The sequence below is a fragment of the Microtus oregoni genome, unplaced genomic scaffold (assembly GCF_018167655.1).
Source record: "Microtus oregoni isolate MIOR12 unplaced genomic scaffold, Mior012 000072F_ref0000427, whole genome shotgun sequence".
Lineage (NCBI taxonomy): Eukaryota > Metazoa > Chordata > Mammalia > Rodentia > Cricetidae > Microtus > Microtus oregoni.
In genome coordinates this window covers 6,014,229-6,034,154 of record NW_024543979.1, presented here as the reverse complement: position 1 = coordinate 6,034,154, position 19,926 = coordinate 6,014,229, and the positions used below count along the sequence as shown (strand labels likewise).

At 39.1% G+C, this 19,926-nt stretch overlaps 1 protein-coding gene across 1 annotated transcript in view; it reads left to right on the top strand.

Moving 5' to 3' along the window:
• Positions 1 to 7,403, top strand: part of LOC121440951 (ATP-binding cassette sub-family G member 3-like) — a 38,858-nt gene extending 31,455 nt beyond the window's left edge. Inside the window, exons 13-15 of the mRNA XM_041642027.1 lie at positions 3,617 to 3,706; positions 4,498 to 4,583; positions 6,489 to 7,403. Coding sequence (XP_041497961.1) covers positions 3,617 to 3,706; positions 4,498 to 4,583; positions 6,489 to 6,633 — 321 coding nt within the window. The 3' untranslated portion in view covers positions 6,634 to 7,403. The remainder of the gene's footprint in view (positions 1 to 3,616; positions 3,707 to 4,497; positions 4,584 to 6,488) is intronic.
• Positions 7,404 to 19,926: the final 12,523 nt, after the last annotated feature.

Here is a 19,926-nt window from a genome sequence, read left to right as displayed (position 1 = left end):
CATAGTTCTCTAGAATACTTCCTCCTGATTGAGGGTATTGGTAAGCTTATGGAACCCTGAGAAAACGTGAGGTATTGGCCAAGCCCTTGGAAGACCAGATATAACCTTGTTGATAGATATCACTTGGAAAGGTTGAAGATAACTCTTGATGAAACCTGATCCATCTTAATCTGGAACGAATCCACAGCCCCTCCCCCTTTCTTTTCCCTGATGGAAATACTCCTTCTCTAAAGCAATGCATCTTTTAAATTCGATTTTACAAATATACTTTTGGACTTTTGTTTTAAAATTAAGGCATACTTAACATGTCTAGGCTGGTGTGTTTTATCAGTCTTTTCAATCTTACGTTTCTCAGCAACTGTTATTTGCTTGTTAGCGTTCAAAAAATTCACAATCAGCACAATAGTATACAGGATACAGACTGTGTAATTTTCCATCTCTATGTGTCTATGTGACTTATTTTTATATAAATTTATTCTCTCTTTAAAAACTTTATTTTTAAACTGTATATTTTATATACCCTTTTGCTTTTCTTAAGCCCATGCACACTTTTCAAAAATACTGTGATGCATTTAAATGACTTTATGTCTGAGTTTGTTTTTATAGTGTTTCTTAGCCCTTTTTACCTGTATGAGAAAAAGCTAAGTCCACCATGCAGTGTGCTACATGGCTTGGAGAGGTCTCTATGTACTGTCCTGGGAATCTGCCATGCTGTAGCTCAAGTCTATATACCCTGGCATCTTTGTACCACAGCCTGCATGAGAAACACAACTAGGAAGCTGAGAAAGCTATTTTTGACTTTCTTTTTGTGTATCTAGAATCCTTTTTTAAAGCCTTTCAGGCTCTATGTAAATATACTGGCTCCATATTGGGTGCCATATATAAACAGATGGTTCTCTTCCACTCACTAATTCCCAAATAATAACTCAGAGTCTTATAATAACTATAGATGCTTGGCAAGTAGCTCAGGTTTATTACTAGCTAGTTCTTACACTTAAATGAACCCATAATTCTTTTCGATGTGTAGCCATGTTGTTGATGGCCTGTTACCTCATTTTTACATGGCTTACTTCCTTGTTGGAGGGCTGGCATTTCTGCCTGACCCCACAACTCTCTTCTCTCCTTAGTTTAATTGTCCCACCCATAATTCCTGTCTGCCTACATGCCAATCAAGTCTATTATTAACAATGAGTGCAGCATTCACAGTGTACAGAAGGACATCCCACAGCACATCCCCAGGCTCATGTATCCTTTCCCTTTTAAAGGGACCATGGTCCTAACAGAGAAAATGACATGTTGTCCTCTTTATGAGAGAAGGGCACTTAGGGTGGTAAAGTTCTCAGGAGTCTCTTGCTCTTATTCCCAGATGGGTAGACAGACCCATCGAAAGCCTCTTATCAACAGAAGATTAATTATTCCTCACATAACAAAAGGATGGATTCTTTCACCAATGGGTGGTGATACCTGTGACAGTTTTATTCTTTTTGTTCAGAATTGTTCTTCTAACCTGGGTCTTTTTTACTTCCATGTGAAATTTATTATTGTTTTTCAATTTCTCAGAATTGTACTGAAATTTTGGTGAGAATTGCATTGAACATGTTGATTTCCTTTGGTAGATGTATATTTTTATAATTTTTATCCTCCTAATAAATAAAGATGGGCTGTCTTTCTATCATCTAGTATCTTTAATGTAACAGCGTAAATGAATGCAGACAGATTGTAAAAATATATACAGCTTTAATGGGGAAATAGACTTACAGAACCACCATTCCCGTGGAGACCAGGAAAGCAGAAGGGGCGGCTGGGAGCAAGCTCGCCAGATTTATAGGTAAACATTAGCCCGAGGTGAACACGCCCCCTAAGGGGCTGGACTTATTCCCTATACTTTAATTTCTTTTTTCCAGTGTCTTGAAATTTTTATTATACAAAATTTCATTTAGTTAGATTTATTCCAGGATCCCCCATGCTCTCTCTCTTTTTTTTTTTACTTTTTGATGAATGAGATTGTATGTCTCATCCCCCCCCCCCCATTATATCAGCAATTTTTACTTATAAAGTTTCCAACTTTTCTGCTTGTCATGGTGCTTTATCAGAGCTACAGGCAAGTAACTAATACAACTGGTTATTGTATCAAGTTTCTATATGGGACTTTGAAAACCAGTTATGATGCCAAATGTATTTTCTGTACAGGCATTTGTTCAGATGCAGTCTGAATGCATGCACGCACCATCATTGTTGTGCATATTCTAGTGTGCTTAAGAGCAGACAGAATAAATTTTTTGTGAACTTCAGAACTGTCCCTTGTTTATCCCCATCAGTGCTTTCTTCCATCTCTGTTGTGATTTTGACTTTTGGTAGCATTTTTAAATGGGGGATTGAGCACTTTCTGCTGCTCTTTACCACCTGGTGTGGATTATCAGTTCTAGGCTTACAATTGTTTTAAGGTGGTATTTTAATTGAATCCAAACTCCTAAACTCATGACTAAGAGAGTCAAAAACTCTTATTAGTAACAAGACTTACTGATCCTTGGAAGTAGAAGTGGGTATACAATGATCAGTGCTTATCCACGTTAGGTTTTTATTGCTGAGATGAAACACCATGACCAAAAGGCAAATTGGAGAAGAAATGGTTATTTTGGCTTACACTTCAATATTACTGTTCATCCCTGAAGGAAATAAGAATAGGAACTCAAACAGCAGTATCCTGGAGGCAGGAGTTGATGCAGAGTCCATGGAAGGGTGCTGCTTACTGGCTTGTTCTAAGTCCTCCCTCAGTCTGCTTTCTTCTAAAATGACATACCTACGGATGATCTTATAGTGACATTTCCTTTTTTAATTTAATTTTATTTAATTAACATTTTTTATTTATTTTACATACCAACCAATGTTTTCCTTTCCTCCTATCCTCCTGTTTTCCCTGAGTCCTATTTACCCCTTTCTCATCCACTCCTCTTCAATTTTCATTCAGAAAGGGATAGGCCTACCATGGGCTTGAATGAAGCACAGCACATCAAGTTGAGGTAGGACCGAGCTTCCTAGAGACATTTTCTTAATTGAGGTTTCCTACTCTCCTGTGAATTTAGCTTGAGTGATATAAAATGAGCCAAGACAGAGTTCTTCTAGCTGGAGTTCCTAGAAGGTAGCAGTTTTACTAGAGCAGTCACTACAGTTGGCCTGTCATATTGTCAAAGATTAAATCAATCACATACTGAAAATATAGGAAACAAACGGCTCTTCTGCTTTGAATATTGCCATCTCCTGAAGTATGCTGTATAAACTACAGAAATTAGATATTATAAGGAATCTTAAGAGGATTTTAAATATGTATGGTAGGTGTATGTAAAGTATAAAGAATGTTTATAGGTTGTGTGCCATTTTAAAGATAACATAATATTGTAGGGCTTGACATCCAGAGAGGAGGGGGACATTCTTTTACCAACCACAAAGAACTTTGGTTTTAACATGAAGAATTCTGTTTAAAGTTTACTGAAGAACTTTTTAAAGAGCTGATCTAAAAAGAAACAGTCAGAAGGATGAGGGGTCTTGAAGAGGGAGGATCTTATCGAGAATTCTTAATGAATGGACTGATTCTAATTCATAGATTTGTTCTCCATAGGTTTTCTCAGGTCAGTCACTATATTCTGGAAACTTCATACCTGGGCTCTCATGGATTCAGTACTTTAGTATTCCGCATTATGGGTTTACAGTAAGTTGTCCTGTCTGTCACTGTATTTGGGTTCTCCAATTGTAGCAACTGAAATGATTCCCAACCTAGTCCTTTCCCAAGCTGTAATCTTTAATCAATCACTGCCAAGGATTTTCCTTCTAGGAGCAGAAGATGGGAACTATTCTATTGGTTTTAAGTGGGTCATCTGGGATTTTTCATAGTCGTGTTTTATTTGAGGGAAACAAATGGTGACAAAAACCTCAGAGCAAAGGGGAAAGGTAGATGATACGATGAAAAGCCAACAGTTGTAATTATGCCCAATAAGGAAATAAGGAAAGGATCAGGGACTGTGATATATAGTGTATTCAGGAAAATAAAAGAAAGAAGCAATGTGATACCCAGAGCTATACTGGTTTTGCCAAGCTTTCTCTCCAGTAAAGTGTGTCTTAGTAGACTTTCTTACTCCCATAATCACAACTGGTTTTGATGAAAATAATTAAGAATATATTATTTCTATAAAGCAATAGTATTATTTTAACTACAGTGCTTAGTGGGTTATTGTCTAGGCAGAGAAAGAGGTTCCTGAGGTGATTTAGTTGAGAGTCTATCTCTTAGTAGTTGGGAAACTTCATTATTTCAATCCTAAGTCTCCTGAGTGTGGGGGAGGAGACTGCTTTACTGGGCAGACTGAACTTGGTGGGGTTGTTTATTTAAAAATATTTTTGCAAATTGCAGTCAAGATTGAACTTGAATTTATAGATGGTTGATTCTGTGGAAACTTGTGGAAATACTAAACTATTTGCCTTTCTGTGTCCTTCTTTGTTTTATAGGCTTTGATGCACAATGAATTCCTGGGACAAAACTTCTGTCTGGAAAATAACACAACAGAACTCAGGAGATGTCACAACTATGTGATGTAAGCTTGAGTTCCATGTCACAATGGGGACATAGAATGCTCCTAGACATAGAAGGAAAACCCATGCTTTCAGGATTAACTCTGTCTTCTGTGGGGTCCCTAGAGTGCATCATTGTAACCAATGCACGTGGCTGTGTTTCCATTCTACTGCCATGGTGTAGATAATGTGCAGAAAGGGTTCTTCGAAGCTTTCAAAAATGGTTTTGGTGTCTTGATTGTGGGTTTGGGTGCCATGTTTGAATTTGGCATAGGCTGCCCTGATAGCTTACAAGGGCATACATTTTCCACATGTGTAGACTATGACACCTGTGAGCAGAGCCCAAGAATGTCAGGGAGCAGGGGCCAAAAGGACTGAGCTTTGCCTGGCAGCATTCAGGGTCTTCCCTTTGCCTCACACTCTAGAGAACTTGGAGAAAACAAAGGGTGATGGTGGTGGTGGTGGTGGTGGTGGTGGTGGTGGTGATGTGTGTGTGTGTGTGTGTGTGTGTGTGTGTGTGTGTAAAATGTCCTACCAGAGGATATACCCTGTAATGAAACATAGACATATTTTAGTATGTTGAGAAAGAAATCTCTTTTTTTTGTGTAATGTCACTAAAATAGTAACGGAGGTTTTTAATAAAACAAGTGTGTTGTTTTAAAGTTACAGTACTTTCAGTTTCTATGATTGCTCTTTTTGATTTGATTTTGATATATAAATATGAGAGAGGAATATGCTGATACATTAGATCTCTCATGGATGTTAAAATAATAAGGAATAATAGTAAGCCAAATTTAAGTTTGAAATACTGATAAGAAAACAAGTATGGGGGATATCCTATTTTCCACATCTCCTCTCTCCTGGTGTGGTCTGGCATCCTTGTACTACAAATTTATTACTGGTTTCTTGTCCAGGGTGGGATGGGTAAAGTTTAACCAGAGAAGGGTCATCCACAGATCTTGTACACACAAAAGGATTGTCCTCTCAAGAGGAAGAAGAAAATGGCCCTTTCAGTGGATTTGGGAACAGTTAAATCCTAATAGATACAAGGGAATGGAGAAACATAGGAGTGGAGACACACAGGGATGGAGACACAGAGATAGAGGCACACAGAGATGGAGATACACAGAGATGGAGACACACGGGGATGGAGACACAGGGATGGAGACACACATGGATGGAGACACAGGGATGGAGACACACAGGGGTGGAACACAGGGATGGAGATACACAGACAGTAATTGTAGTGTGTTCAGAAATTATAGCAGCAGCTGTTTTTCTAAGTTGTATCAGGACCCCTGCATCCTGCTGTGCTCCAACTACTACCCTGGGCTCCTGGGCATGCTCCATACCTAAGTATCCAAGGTTGTTACTGCTCTCTTAGTACAGGAGCTCACGGCAATTGACTGACTCCTCTCGGAAACCCTTAGTCTCCTCTGGTCCTTGGTCTAGAACTTGATGTATTGTGTGATTGTGTGCTGAGTCAGCAGAATTGCACAAAGCTTTGATCTCTGTGTGTGTCCTTAAGAAAATGAGGTTTTCTGCTTTGGCAGAAACAAGTACTTCACCTGTGACTTTGCCCTTTGAAGAGAAAGCAGTGATGTAGGTTTAGAAATGAATGACACCTTAAAGGCTACAAAGTTGGATCTTAGTGTGAGTCTTTAAACTCGACCAAGTTTACTAAGCCTACTTCATCTATGCTTTTAAATAGATATGACAGCTTTGCCTCTTGAAATTAACCAAGGTACCTGTTTCAAGTAGTTTAAATTGATATAATATATAATAAAAATTAAATACATCAGTATTACTACCAATTAAATATAAAGATGAATTTTTTGATGATGTGCTGAAACAGAGCTTTTAAAAGGAAGGAGCAGTAAATGTACAGAATAATCTTTGACGTTATTTTTGTTTGTGTTGAATTACAGATGCACTGGAGAAGAATTCCTGATAATCCAGGGCATCGACCTCTCATCGTGGGGCTTCTGGGAGAATCACGTGGCCTTAGCTTGTATAACAATTATCCTCTTATCATTTACCTATGTGCAGCTATTGCCACATCAAAAAGTATAAATTCTTAGGTCTGGTAGGAGGAATTTTCAACAGTTGTTTAAAGAACTGTGATACCAAACTCTCTTCTAAGTATTTACCTTTATACTGATGGACACATGCATTACCCAGGAAAGATTCCCAGTGTAATGAACTGTGGTGAATGCAGAGACTCATGGATGCTCAAGGCACCAGAGTAAGTGACACTTGAGTGCTTAAACCTAACCAGGACACCTATACCAACCCTCTAAAGCTTAGACAGTGTGGAAAGGTGATGGAAGGAGTACAGGAGTCAGAAGATGAGAAGAATGGCTGGAAATGCTATATTGTGGGCATGGCACAGCCCTTCTAACCATGGTCCATCTCACAACATCTGCAGCTCCATGCACAAGACTGGGTCCCTCATCAGCACAGCAAGGGTCAGAGAGGGACTCAACAGGACCATACCCCATTCTGCTGAACTATTAGCTATTGGTAGATCATGGGAGAGAGGCAATCATTGATTTCACATGTATACTCACAGGAGAGCCAGCTAGGCTTCTGTGAACAGTCTAAAACCTAGGTTAAACACAGACAACCCTGGTTAAACTCTGTGGGTCACAAGATAAAACCCAAAAACATGAATGTGGGAAAGGGACTTGTAGAGAGAGGCACCTGTAGTGGTTGGAAGGGGAATCAGAAAGGTGGAAATGAGTGAGAATGATTGAAATGCATTATATACATATATGCAGTTGCCATTTTTAAAAAATAATATTACAAATATAAAAAGGAGCTTTTGTGTAAAGTATCAAATTAAAACTCTTTTCTATGTGTTTTCTGTTGTACTGTAATTCAACAATGACTAATATTTTAGGCGTACAAATGTAAAACATAAAATTATAAGTAAAGGAATCCTAGGCTCAAATTAATGCTATTAAATATTGTGTGCTAATTCATCTTATCAATAGAATTAGGCAAGAGGCTCTCCTGAAGAACAATGCAGAGACACAGATGTTGGGGTCCTGCCTTGTACATCAGTATCTGTAGAAACTACCTCTTGGGATACATGTGCACTCCTAGATCTGCTAGATCCCAAGATCCTTTTCAGTCCTAGAGATTATAGACTATGTTTTAGTAGCATTTATATTTGAACCTTCATAGGTCTTTATCTGTGTTTCTATAATTTATATCCATAACTCATTTATTCAGTCATTTCCAGCTAGAACACTTTTGGTTATAGACTCAGAGAACTATACATAGCACTACAGTGGCACTTGCTCATCCACACTCATTACTACTCTGTTCATAACTCCTGAAGTTGAAAACAGCTTCTATCACCATCAACTGGTGCTGAGATACTGAATCTGAGGTACATTTATACAGTGGAACATTGTTCAGCCATTAAGAAAAAAATGATTTTTCAGAAAAATGAATGCATAGAAGCAATTATTCTGACTGAGTTAGCCAGAATACAAAATACAAAAGTGCATGCTTTCTTTTATATGTGGGTGTTAGCTTTTAAGCTTTAGATATGTGTGCTTCAATCTGAACAACAACAGACATTAGCTAGCTAGTAAGGAACCAGGGGTGGCCAGGGGATCTTCCAAAGAAGGAGAAGTACGTGTATATTTTTATTAAGAGGTAACTGGAAAATTAGAATAGGAGAATTTAATGTGGACAGGCATGGGGGAGGCCGAGTAAGGGGGTGGAATAAGGGGAGGGACATCAAACACTAAAGGCCATGTGAAATACCATATGCAAATTTACTACCATAGAAGAACCCTAAAATATACACACATATGAAAACAATTTAAGTGGAGTCACACTATAATGGAGGAGAAAATATCTCAACAAGATATTTTATGTCACCCAGTAACAAGTCACCTTGAGTGCTAGGAATGGACTGCATCATGTTGAGTCATTGGTCAAAGGAGTTCCTGTAGACCTCTCAAACATCACAGATTACTTTAAAGGCTGTTAGTTGCTATCTATAAGATGGTGATAGGACCCTGTTGCTAAAGACCTCACTCACTTATGTCATTGAACGTAGAGAATCTTCACCCCCACTGCTAGCATTTGTGGTGCTTGAAGGCACTTTGCACACTGCTAGAGGAGAAGAGTCATCAGTATCATGCAGCTACGAACTCTGTGACCTCCACCAGTATCATGCCTGTGAGATATACTGACACAATAATGGTACAGATGCTATGGTTGTAACTGACCATCTTAAAAATAGGTTTAAGGTCCACTAAATAAGATTGAGCTTATATCTGACATTGCTAAAGTGGCCAAGAACGTAAGACTCGATTGTTCCTGGCTTATGGGAAAACTTACTTATTATTTGTCTAAAGAAGCATCGTATACAGTTATTTCTAATGACATATCTATAGACCAAAACATTGCTCAACCATCAATAATGAAGTTTCTTCTTGCAGTATATAGTAATTTACAAAGAGGTCCACACTGGCTAATTTGTAGAGATTGGGAGTTTATAGCACACAGCTCTGCATGGGACGTCTTCACCAAACCCCTCCTGCTGAAGCTCAGAGGTCTATGCAGAAGAGGAGGTAAAAAATTTTTAAGAATAGGAGACGGTGTATGACACCTAGGAAACAGCATCTTTCAGAAACAATAGGACTAAGACATAAATAACCCACAGATTGTGGCAGCACCCAAAAGACCTGCACAGCTCAAGCCAGACAGAATTCCAGAACTAAAAGGGGGGATTAAACAAAAGATTCCACTTAATTCCAGAATCTATGTGTAACTGGAATCTTTTCATAAAATGAAAATCAGTTTTCTCCAATATAGTCCCTGGGACTATCAACTACACTCCAGAGCAGGACCTGTGCCCAGGGGAAGTTGACCAACATGAAATAGATGTCTCATCGGTTTTGTGTAGTTTTGGTTTTGTTATTTATTGTCTTACTGATTTTCTTTTTCTTTAGTTTTTATGTTTAACTTTGTTTATCTTTATATTTTGAGGCTGGGAAAAATAGGTAGTTAGGTAGGTAGGTAGTTAGGTAGGTAGATTGATTAATAGGTGATAGAGAGCTATCATGGAGTTAGGTGGGTAAGGAGGTGGAAAGGATCTGGGAGGAGCTAGGGAAAGAGAAAGAATATGATCAAAAATGTTACATATAATATTCATTTAAATAAGAAAAAAATTTCAAGTACAGTTTGTTAAATTACTTTAAACAAGATACATTATGAGCAGCACTCTTGGTTAGGAAGTGGGTTGTGACTAACACAGATGAGGTAGTCATGCCCCTCTCTACTCAAGGCTTTCTGTCCCCAGGTGTGGCTTCTGAAATGACACAATGTATCCATCTGTTCACCATCAGAGCACTGGTACAGCTAAGTCTGTCTTCTAGTGTTTGTGGGCATGGATTCAAGTTCCTCACCCACTTTTTAGCCGATTTATTCTTTCTTATTAAGACAGATTTTTATGCCCTTAGGACAAACTTTCTTGAAATCCATATCCTTCTGACTCTGCTTCCGGACCTGCCGGAGTTACAGGAGTATCCTACTATATTTGATCTAATAGGTTCAATTTTCAAATAACTTCATGGGTACAGAAATTTAGAAAGATAGCATAGATAGTTGTTTTGTGCCCTTTCCCCCTATTTTGTCAGGGTACTTTGAAAAAACCTGACTTAACATTGGGCCACTGCTGGTCATTAAACTGAAGACTCCGTTCAAATCCACTGCTTTCCTATTAATACTCTTGTGTGGTTTGGAGATCTAATTTGGGGTATACATAGCATCAAGCTCCTCTCATTAAAAAAATCAACTGCTAGAATTAAAGGGCCTAGGACACTGAACACAGACCCCTGAGACTGGATTCTGGGTATCATTTAGCACACGGTGGATGCTCTGCAGCATCATCTCAACACCAGTCTAGAAGACATCGCTACACTGCTTTATCTTTGAACTTTAAAGGTTTTTCCCTCATGACATTGGCATTATTATAATTTATTGAATGTCTTGCATAGTTTGTGAATATCAAGGAATGTTTCTTAGAGTTTCTATTTTGAAAAAAAAACTGCATGATCAAAAGCAAGTTGGGAAAGAAAAGGCTCATTTCATCTTAAAGTTTGTAGTCTATTGTTCAGGAAAGTAATGCAGGAACTCGGGGTAAGAACTTGGACATAGTAGGTGGTGCTGAAGCCATGGAGGAGTGCTGTTTAATGTGTGCCCTTCATGACTTGCTCTTCTTGACTTGCTCAGCCTGCCTTCCTATAACATTCAGGACTACCAGCACTGGGGATCAGGCCTGTAATAGAATTACTCAGGAGGCAGCAAGCACTCTACCATTAGAGTTAGATCTGCAGTTCTCATTGTATTTTAAATAGCTATTGTTTTTTGACAATTAAACATCAATTAAATCAATTATTTGAAAACACTTAAGGAGGTAGTGAAACCACTGGTTCTATTTTTCTACTGATTGCCTTTATAATTCCATATATTCATGGAACATATAGAAATCATTAGCTTAGGTATCAGAGACATGGTAGGCCAAATAAATGTTTGAACCCTAGGAATCAGTCTCTATGTCACAGGAAAGGGTAGACACCCAACCCCTGATCTACATAGAAATAGGAACCCACCAGATTGTCAGCCCATTGGCTAACAAAATTCACTGTGACTGGGGCAGCCCAAATCAACAATAGACAATGGGGATGTTCTATCAGGAACTCACCAAGGCCAGCTGGCCTAGGTCTGAAAAAGCATGGGATAAAACCGGACTCGCTGAACATAGCGGACAATGAGGACTACTGAGAACTCAAGAACAATGGCAATGGTTTTTGATCCTACTGCACGTACTGGCTTTGTGGGAGCCTAGGCAGTTTGGATACTCACCTTACTAGACCTGGATGGAGGTGGGTGGTCCTTGGACTTCCCACAGGGCAGGGAACCCTGATTGCTCTTTGGGCTGACGAGGGAGGGGGACTTGATTGGGGGAGGGGGAGGAAAATGGGAGGCAATGTCGGGGAAGAGACAGAAATCTTTAATAAATAAATAAATTAGAAAAAGAAGGCATATCATAACCATTTCCCCTTATTCTGATACCTGGTGTTCTGTCCTATGCCTTAATTAATCTGTATAAGAGTAATATTACCAAGTCCCTAAAAATACTTGTTGAGCAGTAAAAATGTTCTGAATAAATGTCCTTCTGATGCTTTCCAAACTAAGTAGACAGGTTGGTCAGGACCTGAAGGTATTGCAACAATTGTTAGATTCCCTCACAAAATTGGAGACTTAGGTTTCTCATAAGATAAAGGAAACTATGTATGATTTGTAGAGAAAACTTGCTTCTATCCATCAGTAATTTTAAAATAATCTTGCCGTGGTTTGAATAATATATGGTATCAGTCTGTATTCTCTCACTGCCCTGGATAACTGCTCTACTATCAGCACTGGCCGGGCCTTCAGTTCTCATTCTGATTGGATTAAGAGCCAAGCCCTGCATCTTAAACTAAAACAGGATGCGTCTATGATTTGACTCATTCACTAAGACCAGGATCCACAGACTTTAGCACAGCCGACTCCATAACAGATATACCATCCAGGCTGCAGAACTCAGCACATAAACAGCACCACCTGATAAAACTAAAAGACCTAATATATCAAAGTCCATATAGTTCTGGGAAAGACTCTAAATGTACTAGCCTTCCTTTTTAGCTTCTATAGTTCTACTTCTGAATAAACTGTTCTTGTGAACTGAGGTATGTCAAACCAGAACATGTTTTTTGTGTTTAAAAGCTCACCTTGGGAAAGTCTCAGTACTACACTGGCATCATGAACACCTGGTGTAGTTACCTTCCAGCTGATAAAGTCTTTCTCTTGGCTTAAACCAGTTTCTGATTGGTCTTCTTTGGTGAATAACCTACAACAATAAGGTCATATCTTACAGACTTATGTTCTACTAAGTGGGAAACCCCCAAAAAGATATTAATAAATTTCTAGACTTTTATGATATAGCAAAGTATAGCTGAAATAAATAATATAAATGGGAGAGAAGAGTACCAACCCCAAAAGTCCAAGCTCAGGTAGATTCAGTGTAGAATTCTACCAGGCCTTCAAAGTAGAATAGTAAGTTTTATCAAGTGATTTCCTAAAGTATAAAAGGAAGGAATACTTCCAAAGTCATTTTATGAAGCTAGTGTTATCCTCATACCAAAACAATGTGAAGACACAGGAATATCAAAAAATTTCGTGAAAGTATAGACACAGACATTTTCCATAAAATTCCTGCAAACTGAGCTCAAAACCATATGGAAACAATTGTTCATCACAATTGAGTTGGTTTCATTGAAGAGATGCAAAGACGTTCAACATACACAAATCAATAAATGTAATACACCACATAAATAAAGTCAAGGACAAAAATCACACGATCATTTCAACAGCTGTAGAAAAGGACCTTGACAAAATCCAACATCCTCTCATGAAAAGAACCCTGAAGAAAACATGAATGGAGGGGAATGGAGGCAACATAACTCAGCATTATCCAGACTAAATGACCTACAGCCAACATCATGATCCATGGAGAAAAACTCAAGGCATTTCCACTAAGATCAGGGACATGACCAGGCTGTCTGCACTCTCCACTCCTGTTCAGTACAGTTCCTGAGATCTCAGCTAAAGCAGCAAGACAAGAGAAAGACAGAGATGCACAGAAAGGGAGAAGACAGTTTCCTTCAGTGCATATTACAGGAAACCACACATTACAGACTCTAAAGACTCCACCGGAAAATTCTTAATTTTTAGAACTAATAAACACCTTCAGTAAAAAGTGTTCAGATAAAAAAGTAACAAATAAAAGTTAGGAACTTTTCCAATGACAAAAGGATTGAGAAAAACATCAAGAAAACAATATTAACAACAGCAGCCTCAAAAGCAACAAAATACCTTGGAATTAACCTAACCAAAGAAATTAATGATCCCCACAGTAAGAATTTCAAAGCCCTGACAAAGGAATTGAGGGAGATAGAGAAGAAAGACCTCCCATGCATTGAGAATGGAAAACTTGCTGTTGTGGAAATGGCTGCTCTCCAAACAAAGAAACAAAAATCAAAACAAAATCCATCCCCGTAATATCCGTTAAAATTCCATCATTCTTCACAGAAATTGAAAAAAATTCTTTAAATTGTTATATTAATGCTTAAAAGACCCTGGGAACCCAAAGCAATCCTGAAAAAGAAAAATAATGCTTCAGGAATCATCATGCTTGGTTTGAAGACGGACAACAGAGCCGTGGTATTAAAAACATACAGGACTGGCACGAATATAGAGATGAAAATCCATGGGGTCGAACTGGAGACCAGGATAGGCGCACCCATATGGCAGTTCACACTGATTCTACAGCACCTGTATCAGTTTACAGTAGAGAGTAGGGGCTCCCTTCACATCCTCTCCATCGTTTGTTTTCTAAATGATATCCATTTGTATTGGTGTGAAATAGACTTCAAATCATTTAATTTGTGAGTCCTTGGTGGATAAGGATTCAAGCACTTTAAAAATATTTTTTGTTTAGCCAAGCAGTGGTGCACACCTTTAATCCCAGAATTCAGGAGGCAGAGGCAGGCGGATCTCTATGAGTTCGAGACCAGCCTGGTCTACAGAGCTACTGCCAGGGCTCCAATGCTACACAGGGAAATCCTGTCTCAAAAAATATTTTTTTATCCATTGGGTTTTGTTTTCTTTCAATTTTTTTTTTGATATTGGAAAATGTGTTCTCAGGTTTCAGTGTGCACCATAGCTAAAAGAAAGCTGTAAATAACTGACTTCATCTAACTAGAAAACAAAGAATGTTATGGTTAATTAACATAATCAAACTCTAAAATATGAAAAGTGAACACAGTAACCCATTTTTTTTGGCAATTATAAAAAACTACTGCCTAGGTAAGTAGTTATGACTGAAAGGCTCCTGATCCACGAGATGTCTGAAAGATAAATGTTAACTGTCTGTGGGTGCTTGGAGATAATTTGTTTTTCACCTGAAATACATAGAATGTTTAACCATGTAAGGGAAATGGGAAGCATGTTGTTTCTTACTTGTATACATTGTAATCATTCAGTTAAAAGTAGAATGTAACCAGATTGTCAATTTCATATTGTTTGAAAGATTCTGCTGGGGTGTAGAAATTGTAAGGGAAAAAATAGCGAGTAGGAAGTCATGAGGAAGTAGTAGTGAGAAGAAATTCATCAGGAAGTAGTGAGAAGGAAGTCATGTCCTTTTGTATATGAGTTACTTTTATTGGTTGATGAATAAAGCTGTTTTGACCAATGGCTTAGCAGAGTAAAGCCAGGCAATAAATCTGAACAGAGATATATAAAGAGAGTAGGTGGAGTCAAGGAAATGACATGCAGCTGTCGAAGAAGAAAGATGTCAGAACATTACTGGAAATCCATAGCCTTGTGGTGATACATTGAATAACAGAAATATGTTCATTTAAGATATAAGAGCTAGCTAGGAATATGCCTGAACCATTAGCCAAATAGTTTATAATTAATATAGGTCTCTGTGTGTTATGTTGGAACTAATCAGCTGCAGGATCTGGATGGACAAAAATTTGCATTCATTACTTGAGAAGTGAGATCAGGAGTTTAAAGTCATCCTCAGGTAGATTGTATGTTTGAGGCTACCCTGGAAAAGACACACTTCAAAACAAAACAAAAACAAACAAATCATGCATGAGTGACCATGGAAACATCTTTGATGAGCTCATTAAATAAGATTTATGGATGGTGTCTTAGATTTTGTATTACTTTGAAGAAACACTATGACCACAAAGCAAGTTAGGAGGAAAGGGTTTATTTGGCTTATACTTCTACATCATTGTTCATCACTAATGGAAATCAGGACAGAAAGTCAAGCACGGCAGGAAATTTGAGGCAGGAACTACCACAGAGGCCATGGAGGGGGTTGCTCAGCCTGCTGTCTTATAGAAACTGGGATTCTCAATCCTGGGGTAGCCCCATGAACAGTTTCTGGGCCATCTCCCATTGATCACTTACTAGCAAAATGCCTTACAACTGGATCTTATGAAGGCATTCTCACAACTGAGGTTCCTTCTTCCCTGATGACTCTGACTTGTGTCAACTTGTCATAAAGCCAGCCAGGACAGGTAAACACTTCTCTGTGGTGATGTAATGGCTCAGGAGTGTTGACTGGGGGGTCTTGGCAATAGTCGCTATAAAATGACAGGGTTATTGTGATATGAAATGGCTCTTGTGACATTTGATCTGAAAAGTCACTTAAGTTTTGGGGTAATGCAGTGGTATAGAATTTGGCAAGAGGATCTCTCGAGGAACATTTCAGAGACAAAGATGTTGGGGCCCCACCTTACAGGTTAGTATCTGTAGAAACTGCCTCTTGTAATCCTTGCCCACTCCCAAATCTGCTTCCAAGATCCTTTGCAGCCCTAGAGACTACAGACTATGGCTTGATAGCTGCTATATCTGTACCTTCAAAGTCTTTATTTCTCTTGGGTTTTGTTGTCTGAGTTTCTGTCCTGCCTGGTTCCCACAGTCTTTAGGTCCCAAAGAATCACACAGAAGTCTACAAAAGTTATAAACTGATTGGCCCATTACCTTAGGCTTCTGATTATCTCTTATAACTTATATTAACCCACTATTCTTATCTATGTAAGCCACATGGCTCAGTACCCTTTTCAGTGGGGTTGATCACATCTTCCTTCTCCTGTGTCAGGGCAGGACTGCAGAGGGAGCTTCCTGCTTCCCAGGATTCTCCTATTGTCCTGCCTCTACTTCTGTCTTGTTGTCCTGCCTATACTTCCTGCCTGGCTACTGGCCAATCAGCATTTATTTAAAACATAATTGACACAATACAGAATTGTTCCACACCACTAACTGTTGCATGGAGCATGGGCCCTTTGCTTGGTCCTGGCTGCCCAGCTATCTTACACCTGAAATAATCACTCAGAAACTGTACTCATTTAAACACTGCCTGGCCCATTAGCTCTAACTTATTATTGGCTAATTCTTATATCTTAATTTAACCCATTTTTTCTTATCCTGTGTATAGCCACGTGACTGTGGCTTACCGGTAAGATTTTTACCAGTGTCCTTCTCAGGCAGGAGATACATGGCATCTCTCACTCTGCCCTTCCCAGCATTCAGTTCCGTCTACTCTGTCTACTTAAGTTCTGCCCTATCAGACCCAAAGCAGTTTCTCTATTCATTAGCCAATGAAAACAACACATAAACAGAAGGAACTCCTATACCAGGGTTTCTATAATTTATATTCATAACTTCTGAAGGTGGCTGGTCCCAGGCAGGGAGCCACGTGGCAGTGGGAGAAAGACAGAGACATGGATAGGCACACCATGCAGGGTGAGGTTTTATATTTATTTAGTGGGTTATGGAAGGGAAGGGGAGAAGAGCAGAGAGGCAGAGAGAGAGAGAGAGAGAGAGAGAGAGAGAGAGAGAGAGAGGAGAGAAACAGAAGGGGAAGGAGAGGATGGAAAGAGGCAGAAGCTGCCTCTTTGGGAGAGAGATGGCAAAGAGGAAGAAACTCAGGCTGGAAGATGAAGATCATCTTGCCTTGGCAGATGGGGGAGGGAGTGGGTATGGCTTGTCTCTTAAAGGAACAGGACAGATCATTACACTCCCATCTCTTTTTTATAATAAAAAGGTGGAAGGTTAGGCACCACAGGTTAAAGGAATTGGGGCAGAGGATTCTCAAGTCCACTTCCTGCTTATTTGTGGGTGTTGTCTTTGTGGAGAACCTGAAAAGACTGGGTGCTGGTCACATCCTGGCATAGCTGGTCTCTTTGTTCCTGTCCAGTGTTTGTGGTATGGAAACACCTGGTATCTCTTACACCTGTTTAAGGTATTGGCAAAACAGAGAACAAAGTTAAGTTAATGAAAAAATTTTTAGGACCAGGGAATTGAGGGAGTGTATCTGACCTGTTTAAGGTGGATCCTTCAATTTGGATCCCTGAAACTCACAAGAATTCTTTGAGTTTGTGAAAACAGAAGTTTTAGACATATACATTGTATAAACAGTAGCATATTTATGTCAGGATGACTGTGAAAGATATTTTTGTACAATGAAAAGTATTTTTAAGACTATGGAAGGCAGCATGAGAGAGAAGTTTGATAACTTGTATTTGTCCTCACACCTTTATAACTTGCAGGTCTTGTATTTGTATTTTACTGAAATTTGTTTGGTGAGGTTGTCCTTTTAAACTGACAAAACCTCTCAGCTGTCAAACTGCATCAGAAATCTTTGAGAAGGATAAAATTTTACTTGAGTTATTGATTTAAGAAGAACAGAGAACTTACTTGGTTGGCACCCAGAGCTACTCCTCAGGTCCTCTATGGTCACTGAAGGTTGTATTTGTTTTCTGTTGTTTAGCGCAGGGCCTACTAGGCTCCAGAAGATCCTGTGGGCTGAGAAATCTGTAGGAAGACAAGCCTACCTTGACCTGAGCAGCTAGGCTGTCGATTCCAGCGATTCTGTCAAAATCTGGAGATCTTCAGTTTAGATGAAAGGCAGTTTTTCCCAGGGGTCAGTGCTTGGCAGTTGAAGCGAATTGTAGATGGATGTTCTGTGCTCATTTGTCTTCTGTCTTCTTTGGAGGAAGTAGAGTGCCGCTAGGAGCCAAACTGTCTTTTTGTTATGAAGAGTTTTTTTTTAATAATTAAATATTTAAATGCCATATTCCCCAGATCCCTGAGCAGTTGAGGACTGTTTATCAGGTACAGCTACAGTATAGAATCTGCCTGGGGAGCTGGATCCAAGCTTGACTGTACTGGCTCTCAATTTAGCAGGTAAGATTTACACTCAAAAAAGACAGAAAGAAAAAAAGACTGCTTGCAATAGAAGGTTAATGGCAGAACCGACAATAGCAGAGAACATCCACATATATTTTAGTTGAGGGTTGGATTAAATATAAAGTATTTTTGTAAGAGACTTAAAAGTACATACCAGTTTAAAACATGAGACTTATTGTTTTTGTAGTCTGAAATGAGATGCAATGAACAGACAATTATAAAAAAGGATTTTCAACAATACCACATCAGACAGAAGATTGATCTGCAAAATGAACAAAGAACTCAAGAAACTTTATATCAAAAGAACAAATAATCCCATAAAAATGGGGTACAAACCTAAACAGAGAACTTTCAACAGAGGAATCTAAAATGGCTGAAAGAAACTCTCGACATCCTTAGCCATCAGAGAAATGCAAATCAAAACAACTCTGAGATTCCATCTTACACCTGTTGGAATAGCCAAGATCAAAAACACCGATGACAACTTATGGTAGAGAGGATGTGGGGAAAAGGGAACACTTCTGCGTTTGGTGGGAGTGCAAAGTTGTAAGCTGTTTTGGAAATCAGTGTAGTAATTTCTCAGAAAACTAGGAAACAACCTACCTTAAGACCCAGCAATACCATTTGTGGGTTTATACCCCAAGGATACTCAATTACACAACAAGGACATGTGTTCAAGTACATTCATAGCAGCATTATTTGTCAGAGCCAGAGCCTGGAAACAACCTGAGTGCTCTTCAGCTGAAGAATGGATAGGGAAAATGTGGTCCATTTACACAATGGAGTACCACACAGCAGGAAAAAATAATGACATTTTGAAATTTGCAGGCAAATGGATGGATCTAGAAAACATCATATTGAGTGAGGTAACCCAGAGTCAGAAAGACAAATAAAATAGGTACTCACTAATAAGTGGCATTTAATAATAAAGCAAAGAAAAACCAGTCTACAATTCACAATCTCAGAGAACCTAGACAACAAAGAGAACCCTAAGAGAGACACTCTCACACTGAGCCTGAGGAGTAAACCAGGACTTTCTGATGACCTAGGATGTCTGATCCTCCAGCCCCAGGGATGCCCTGCCTCCCCCTCTCACTATCAGGCTCTTTCCCTGGTGCTGGGATATGAATTCGGGTCCTCATGCTTACAGAGACAGGCCATTGTCCAGCCCGTACTTTCTCTGTATGCATCTTGTACTCCAATGAAAGTTAACTTTTTCAAAAAACTTGTACAGTTCTTATTCTTTGAGAATTTTGAAAACTTCATAGAAACAATGTATTTTAATCACACTCACCACTGCTACTTTACAGAAGAATTTTCCTCCAAATCCCCCTCCCAACAACTTCTCCCTGTTCTCTTTTGGCTTCCTTTGCTTCCCCTCCCCACCTATTCCCCTTCCCTCCCTCCTTTCCCTTCCTCTCCCTCCCCTTCTTCAATAACCCACTGAGTCCAGTCACTGCTGCCCATGAAGACATATGATTAGAACATTTCTCTGGATAGTCGACACACCAAGGACGCACTCCTGAAGAA